Source organism: Gavialis gangeticus, unplaced genomic scaffold (assembly GCF_001723915.1).
Source record: "Gavialis gangeticus isolate Ggan-Ray unplaced genomic scaffold, GavGan_comp1, whole genome shotgun sequence".
NCBI classification, from domain to species: domain Eukaryota; kingdom Metazoa; phylum Chordata; order Crocodylia; family Gavialidae; genus Gavialis; species Gavialis gangeticus.
The window spans coordinates 72,445,097-72,454,110 of record NW_017729034.1 but is presented as its reverse complement, the minus strand read 5'-3'; the positions used below and the strand labels follow the sequence as shown (position 1 = coordinate 72,454,110).

General features: G+C 44.3%; 1 protein-coding gene across 2 annotated transcripts in view; it reads left to right on the top strand.

Annotated features, from left to right (window-relative positions):
• Positions 1-9,014, top strand: part of TULP4 (tubby like protein 4) — a 261,493-nt gene that overhangs the window by 156,451 nt on the left and 96,028 nt on the right. For both annotated transcript variants that reach the window (XM_019527087.1, XM_019527088.1), the window contains exons 2-3: positions 5,012-5,140; positions 5,999-6,160. In XM_019527087.1, coding sequence (XP_019382632.1) covers positions 5,012-5,140; positions 5,999-6,160 — 291 coding nt within the window. The remainder of the gene's footprint in view (positions 1-5,011; positions 5,141-5,998; positions 6,161-9,014) is intronic.

Here is a 9,014-nt window from a genome sequence, read left to right as displayed (position 1 = left end):
ACAACCTGATTAGAAAGCTTTTCACTGCAGCTTGGGCTCTGTATTAATATTCCTGTTGATTTTTTTTCAAATTAAAAGTGACATTTAATCCTTCCCATAGATCTGATGACTTTAAATTTGTAATATTAAAGCAGCAGAAGTGTCATAAGAACAGAGAGACCTTAATCCTGCATGATTTTCAAAAGCTAATTTTCAAAAGCTTTCCTTTCTGTTGATTCTGTTGTGTTTATGTCATTATAACAACAATGCAATCAGTTCTTGGGACTTTTCTTTTTACAGCTTTAGCATTAATTACACTTAATCCCACAAAATATAGTTGATGCTAAAGATAAAATTATTGAAACCAATGAGTGCTCTACTTTGCAAACCAATTTGGCATTATCTAATATTGCATAGGGGGGAAAACTCATTAAACTCCATGAGAAGACTCCCATTGATTTTTGTTGCCCTTTGGATTGCACCCTAAATGAATGTATTATACTTAATTTTTAAGCAGCAAGTAAGTTATGAATTGCTACCTGAGGACACTAGACAACCTAGTCAAGAAAGTTCAAGGGAGCAAAAGTAAAAATTAGGCCCCAAGTGATAAGGCTTGTTAGCAAACCATTTCATCTGTGCATTTGGGATAAAATTTATCCCATGCTAAAAGCTTAGACAAAGCTTATGCACTGTTGCAAGTGGGGTGTGTTGGCCATGTGGTGCTGCTCTGCGCAAGGGTGGATTTCATCCTGGGTTTGTTTTCATGCGTTTTGCAGCCATAGCTGATTTAAAACTTATCTTAATGCCCTGGAGAGTGTTTGTCCCTTTTTTTTTTTAAATCTTTTTTGCAAATATGGTAAGCACATGAAATGAAACTGGAGATACTTGGGTAGCTGTGGAATCAGCACCTTTGGTCAGATGTTAACTTTGAATGAGAGAACCATCTTCCAAATAACCTTGTAAAATGAGAACATCTGTACTGTGTTTTATAAAGATGAATTATGAAATGTCTCAAAAATAACTTCATGTTGAGCAACTTGGCAAAAGGCATGGGTAGTCATTGTCCTGCTTTCAGTTCTGATTATAGGAATGGACTTACGATTCTGAACATCAGGAACTCTTTGACATTTGCCATTGAAACTCACACCAGGCTGAGATTTGGGAATAAAGTTACTAATTTAGGTACAGTCACGGTGGCCTGGGAGGGAATGCTTAGCTTAGCATGGAAAACCTAAAAACCTAGTAAAAGATATGTTTACTTAGTTAATCTATTTGTAAGAATATCTGATTGAATGAACTCTTGGATTTTCCATCACATGTAAAGAAACTACACATACGATGAAATTCAATTACAAAATGATTTGTACCTAATCTGTTCAATTTGCACATCCCTTATAATGCAGAAAGAAGAGAAAGATATATTTGCTAAATTCCTATTTAAAATGGATGAGACCCAAGATATTTCAAGTGAAATACTGACACTTTGCCCTTAACTCACATCACCAAGCCAGACAAGTAAGCATAATCTGTAAAACAAAACAAAAGAAAACAAAAGAAAACAAAACAAAAAACCAAAAAAAACCCCAACAACAAACCAAAAAACAAACAAACAAACAAACAAACAAAACCCACAAAAAAACCCAACCATACATATTTCTTAAATCCTTAAAGGAGGCAAGCATAGCTGTGAGGTGGTAAGATGCAATGGCATGTAAGGCTTTTATGAGATTAGATAAGAACTATAACATTATTTTAGCAATTAGTTTATCTACTGTACCTAAATTCCCCTGGCAGTTTTTTCTGCTTTATCTATGAAAAGCCCAATCACAGTGTAGGTCTGATTTTTGGAGATGTTTACCGCTCCCCATAAAGCCAACCTTTTCCACAGGCACCTGATGTGATTTTTCAAGAGACAATTTCTGGTCAGCTATTTCAGTATCTAAAAGATGGTTCCTTTAGCAAAGGCAAGTTACACTGAATAACATCTGCTGAAGCCTCACAGCCTAATAACTGGTATATGAGCTTGATTCAGCCAGCAAATTCAGATCCCATCTTGCATATCTAGCTCCTGATTCTGTTAAAAGTAGTACATGCAGCCTCAGGCTCTTAATGAGTATAATTCCATTTAAAGAAGCAGCGGAATGAATTTCAGGAAACAGTCCTGGTATATGTGTGCATGTGTGCTTGCATGTCTTGTGTGTGTATGTGTGTGTGCACATATGTGTGTATTTAATGTACGGTGATTATTTGAATTTATGAAAGTCGTCTAACATTTCAGCAAATGTCAACTTGGGATCTGGGTGCTGGTACAATAATTTAAAATCACGCTGCCATAATTGATGACTTAATATTGTTTTTCTTCATTTTTTCCTGTATTAGGCTGTTATAAAGTGGCGTGTATTTGTGGGTGCACACATGTATGTATCTGCATACACACATATAAGAGTATGTGAATTATTCTGGCACTTTGGAAAGAATACTGTGTTAGAAAAAAAGGGTGAGGGGTCATTAGTAGAAGGTTTTTTGGTTTTTTTTAACTCTAAGGCTAAGCTCTGTTTGAATCACTATAATGGCCAGGTTCATTTTATCTATGTATTTGAGACCTCCATATTGGCTTCCTGCTGATTATAAATGAGAGCTAAGTCATGATAGATTTTGGTTTGGTTAAGTTCTGTGGGAAGTATCTAGATCTCTCTGTGAAAAGGAAGGACCCACATAAACTCTTGACTCCTAATGCATTCAGTAGCAAAAAAAAAAACAAACAGCATCCATGTTTAATTCATATTGATTAATTACAGACACTAGACCGGGGTGGGCAATTATTTTGGGCAGAGGGCTGCTTAATGAGTTTTGGCAAGCCGTTGAGGGCTGCGTGACAGGCAGCCAGGGGCAGATATATATTAATTTTCTGAACTTTTTCGGGGCCCTGCGGACCAGATAGAAGAGCCTGGTGGGCTGTATCCAGCCCACGGGCCATACCCCTGCACTAGACTGTTTTTACTGGACAGTTGGTACCTATTATAAGTGGTCCTGACCTAAGGTTACTAAACATCCAGGTTTACCCAGATGTGTCCTCTTTTTGGGTCCTCTGATTTTCATCCAGGTGTTTTTCTGAAAGCTGAACAAATGTCTGGGATTTTGCTCCTTTCTGCTGGCAGGAGCAGGGAAGAGTGACTGAAGGCAGGGGCACCATGTGCCTCTGTGTGTGTGCACGTGTGCATACACACACGTGTGGGGGGGGTGGAGGGATTGGGTGTATGAGGGAGGGCGGGTGCCTGCTGGAGATGGGGAATGGTATCTAGGCACAAGGGCTGTGGCAGGGCACAAAAGCAGGGGGGGGCACCTGCCTCTCCAGCAGGGGAAGGGACTTAGGGTGGGGTCCTTTGGGGCAGTGGGGAGCCAGTGCCCATGCTGTCAGGTGTGGGGCACCTGGGAGATGCTGCCTGGGGCATGGGGAGGCATAGCCAAGCAGCCTGGTGCAGCGCAGGAGCCCCAGTCTGGGGTGGGGGGTTCTACAGGTGTCCCCTCCTCTTCCCTTCAGCCCACACCAGGGCTGGACTCACATTGCTGCTCCCTACAGGAGCTGGAGTGGCTTTAGCTGTCACATTCTGGCCTGGTCAGGATGGGGGCAGCTGGAGGCCTTCTCCAGCAGGACTGAGGGGAATAGGGGCACTGCAGGTCGGGAGTGAAGGGCGCTGCCAGGGATGTGGGGGCGTGGGGGGGAGTGAGGGGCACTGGTGGGACTGTGGGCCAGCTGTGGCAGCACCAGAGGGCTGAGGGTCAGGAGTGAGGGGCACCAGCAGGGCCAGGGGTCTGCAGGTCAGGAGTGAGGGGCAGCAGCAGGGATGAAGGGCTGCAGGTTGGGAGTGAGGGACACTGGCAGGTCCAGGAGGCTGTGGGTTGGGAGTGAGGTGTCCCCATGACACATGTCTTTTGTTTTGGAACTAGAAATATGGTAATGCTATCCTGACTCCATTGAAATCAGTGGGCATTTTTACATGTGTTTTGGGATGTGGCACCGGTGCTTTAGTTAGCGAGCTCTGCTAATTAAAAACACCCACGTCACACATATCAACATCCCCGTGCATCCCTGCACTGAAAAAAAGGCATCAGGACACTTTGGACTAAAGCTCATTGGATGTGTTTTATTTCAAAGCACCCTACCGCCATATTTTCCATGTGGGGACGCTGATACTCATGATGTCGAAGGCTGCTGGAGCACGTCAATTTCTGTGCTCCAACAGACTCGATTAATCAAGTCTGCTCCAATATGCTGGATTTCCAGTGGGTTGGAACAGGCTCCACTCATGCCTATAGGAGCCCAGTGTGATTGGGTTGAGGTGATGGTGGGGAAGTGGTTTTAGAGGGTGGATTGTGGGTGTACTAGGACCTCTAGGTTTGTTTGCTTTTTCTGTAGTGGAATTCTGGACTGCCGCATAGCAATGATTCTCAACCACGATGCTGTGAGATCCTTTTAAGGGTGCCACAGGATGCCACACAATTATTAGCACTGTTAGCTGTGCAAACTTCTACACATGATACACAAGATAAACCCTGAGATTTTGAGTAGTAATCCATACTGTCAGAACATTTTGACTTGTGGTCTTTCTGAGTTCTTTGCAACAGAAGAATTATTCTACTATTTTTACATAGTTTGAAAATGAGTAAAAGTTAAGAGTTGGTATTTTTGAGGAGTGCCTTGAGTCTAACGAGGGATGATCTAATTCTAAAAAGGTGGAGAATGGCTGCCACGTGCAGCATTTTTGTTTTTGCTTGTTTCAGAGAAATCTGATGCTTTGCAAAAAGGCCTTAACAGTCAGGGGAATTTTTGAGTTGTTTGACAGTCAAAATGACTCCAGCTGTGCTTGAGTGCTGCCTGATGTTGTGCTGAAAATTACTGTTTTAGAGAACTTATTTAGAATTTAAAAGTGACATTGTTTATTTTGCAGTATTAGTTAATTGACTCTTGCAAAGCGCTCGTTAGCACTGTGTACAGTTTTGGTGATGTTGCATTTCTTTGCCATTTCTTTAGGTTGTGTTGGTGAGATGGAATGAGCCATTCCAGAAACTGGCAACCTGTGATGCAGATGGAGGAATATTTGTTTGGATTCAGTATGAAGGCAGATGGTCTGTGGAACTTGTAAATGACCGGGGGGCACAGGTTAGTATGCAAATGTTCTCTTCCATCAAGAATGAGCAAGTCTTAAGAGGCCCAATATGAAGAGGATGAAAATTTGAGGTGTATAATTTAAAAAAACAAGCAAACAACAAAAAACCCTTACTGAATTGTAATGTCACAGAGGCTCTTGCTCTGTCTGGCTTATCTTGGGTCTTAACATATGTGTCACTAGACAGAGAACCAGGACAAGCCACTGCACTTGCTCACATCCTATTTATAACTTATTTTAAGGTCTTATTTGAGGCTTGAATTGCCCCCAAACATTTTCACCCAGGAAGGACCACATTAAGAAAATTCTTGAGTTATGTCTTCTCAGTGAATCCACTTCTCGTTGCTGTTTCTTAGGGTATAGATGAATTTCACAGGCAGGGCTGTAATATTCCTTAACCCTGTTGCTGCTGTACTCTCAGGACCTTTTTGATTTCTAGTCACATGTTATACAAAATGCATTCTAAGCAAGTTTTATGATACCTTGCATTAAACCCATGTTAAACTTCTCCAGTTATAAAATGGATAAAAATACTTGCAGGAGTAACCTAACTTTTGCCAGAACACTTTGAGAACTTGAGAAGAAGAGTAGGATTAAAATATCAAACATTAATGTTGTTGCTCTTTCAGGATTGGAGAGCATCCGTGAAAATACAGAATTGTTATAAAAGGAGAGAAAAACATACTGAATTTTTACCAGAACATAATAGGCATCAATACCACACTTTTAAATGTACAGCACTTTCTCTGGGAGTCACTTTGTCTGATACTATGCAAATCTGTCTTAATTAAAATAATGTGAAGACCACTGCATAAATTATGTCTAATTTTTTTGTTCCTTTATGTGTTAAGGTGAGCGACTTTACTTGGAGCCATGATGGGACTCAAGCACTAATTTCCTATAGAGATGGATTTGTGCTGGTTGGTTCAGTCAGTGGACAGAGACACTGGTCATCAGAGATAAATTTGGAGAGTCAGATCACCTGTGGTATATGGACTCCTGATGATCAGCAGGTAATGGTGCTTTTAGAATAGAAATGCATAACTGTATTGACATTTTATGACACAGATGCATCCAATAGTCAGTTTCGGTAAATTCAGCACAGTGTAAAAACAGTTTCCCTCCATACCAAGATTGATCAACCTAAATATTATGAACATTTACCACAACTCATCCTTCTCTCTCATTAGATAAAAAGCACTGAACACTCTGCATTCTGAATGACTGTGCCATCCATGGTCTCTTTTCAGTGCTGATTGTCAAAGATAGTCATGTGCTGTTATACGTGCTAGAAAGGGCTGTGGCGGGGGGAGTGAGGGGCACCTAACATGTTTGTGCAGCTACACTAGTGTTGCAAGTGAACTGAAAGAAAGCATGTGCAGGTAGGTAGGTGGTTACTTATCAAACTGGTAGTTCAAACTTGAAGTTGCTCAATTTGTACGTGCAGTAATGGTACAATTCAGCACAGGCACAGTTATATTTGCATTTTCACCTTTGCACAAGCATTTTGGCTCAACAGATTTTGAAAGTCAGGCCATTTGAAGTCTCAGCCTAATGCATATGCTAATCCTCTAAAAGGGTAAACCAAGATTTCTTAATCTGTGGAATATATCTGACTGAGCTTTGGAAGGCTCTGTCATAAAATGGTATATTATTGCTTGGCTAATAAGGCATAGGATGTTGGTCATGTTGTCAGTAACCATGGGCATTGAGCTAATCCTTTGGTTTTTATGCGCACCACTTCAAATGGCTATTTCACCATCCAACTACCTGAGTAAGTTTTTTTTGTTTCACAGCATTCGTCATCATTATAGTTAATATGTCTAGCACTTGGCACTAAAAGAAAGGATGGAGATAGATTATCTGATGCAAACGAAAGTTGCCTACTATGGGGATTGGATTGTTTTATTTAATTTGCTTTTCTTTATATTACCATTAAAAGGTGACCCAGGTGTATAACCATGTAAATTAATGTCAAAGGAATTATTAATGGGATATAATAATGCTTTGAATTGCTATGACAGTGATTGTCAACCAGGGTACTGTGGTACCCTGGGGGTGCCTTGAGAACCTTTCAAAGGTACTGTAGGGTGCCATGCACTGTTGGGTTTACAAACCTGATTCACAAGATAAACCTGGGAATTTCAACTAGAAATCTGTAACTGTAGTCTTTCTGAGTTCTTTGAAACAGAAAAATTTCCCCTTTAATTTTCCATTGTCCAAAAATGAGTGAAAACTAAGAGCTGGCATTTTCTGAGAGGTGCAAAAGATTGAGAATAACTGTTCTATGACATCTAATGATCTAGAGGTGCTCTGTTGAAGAGTAAGGGCTTAGCGCCAGATAATGAGATAGTCTAACAACATCTTTTTGATCTGGGGAAACTGAGAAACATTGATTACATTACTCAGTCAAAGTAAATGAAAACAAACAAGTGATGGATCATAGAAGAGAACCCATAACTACTGGCCCCCAGTCCTGTGCTTTAGTCCAGCGGTTTCCAGCCTTTTAAGTAGATCGCCTTTGGTATTTAAAAGCAAACCAAGATCTACTGTGCGTTGCTGCCACACCTCTCCCACCCCCGCCCACCAGATAAATCTGTGGGGTGGGAAGTGGGGAGGCAGATTGAGGCAGAGGGAGAAAAAGTTATTTGGGGGTGTCACGGGGGCACTTGGGTGCCCCGTTCCTGAGTAAGGATTGGAGGAGCTGCCAATCATCAGGGCAGCTCAGCTGTGGGTTGCGGGAGAAACCAGGTCGGCCATGTGACCGGAAGGGGGCAGGGCTGGGCCCTTATAAACAGCTAGGCCAGAGCCTGGCTGGCATTCCTTTCTGGCAGCCTGTGTGGAAGAGCTCTGCGGGAGAGCTAAACTGAGCAGTGCCGCTTGGCACATGGAGGGCTGCATTATGGTGCAGGCAGAGAGAAGCCTGACCCGAGAAGGCTTTGGCCCGACAGCCAAGACGGCCGGGACTTGATGTAGAAGCCGGTAGGCTGATTGTGTTGTTATAGCCGGTAGGCTTATGATTTTGGTTGCAGCCGGTTGGTTTATGATTCAGTTGTGTGTATCATCCGGAGGACTGGGTGAGGCTGTAGGGGTGTGAGGAGGCCTCACAGGAGATCCCAAGTAGTCCGGGGGTTTCCTGGGTGCCCTGTGCAGGCACCGAGCAGCGCCGGGAAGGCGCGGCAACTTGGCACCAGCGTGGTGCGGTGTGTGGGGTTGAGACCCCAGCCCGAGAGGGCAGTATTCGGCCCAGGGAGGGCCTAGGACCCTGAGAAGGGTCAAGGGGCCAGGCACGGCTGCATGCCACCTGAGCCCCAGCGCTGGGAAGCCCGAGACAGGGCTGGCGCGTAGGCTCGGAGTGAGCCAAGGGCGCGCGCCGCACGGAGCAGGCTCGGAGGGAGCCAAGGGCATGCGCAGCGTGGAGCAGGCCCCAGCGAGGGCAGGCGCACAAGAGACGCGTGGCATAGGGACCCTGAGAAGGGTCAGGGGGCCAGGCACGGCTGCATGCCACCTGAGCCCCAGTGCCGGTGAAAGCCCGAGACAGGGCTGGCACGTAGGCTCGGAGTGAGCCAAGAGGCTCGGAGGGAGCCAAGGGCGCGCGCAGCACGGAGCAGGCTTGGAGGGAGCCAAGGGCGCGTGCAGCGTGGAGCAGGCCCCAGCGAGGGCAGGCACACAAGAGGCGCATGGCATAGGGACCATGAGAAGGGTCAGGGGCCAGGCACGGGTGCATGCCACCTGAGCCTCAGCGCCGGAAAGCCCGAGACAGGGCTGGCACATAGGCTCAGCGGGAGCCAAGGGCACGAGCAGCGCGGAGAGGCTCGGCGGGAGCCAAGGGCGCGAGCAGGCGGAAGCAGGCTCCAGGAGAGCCAC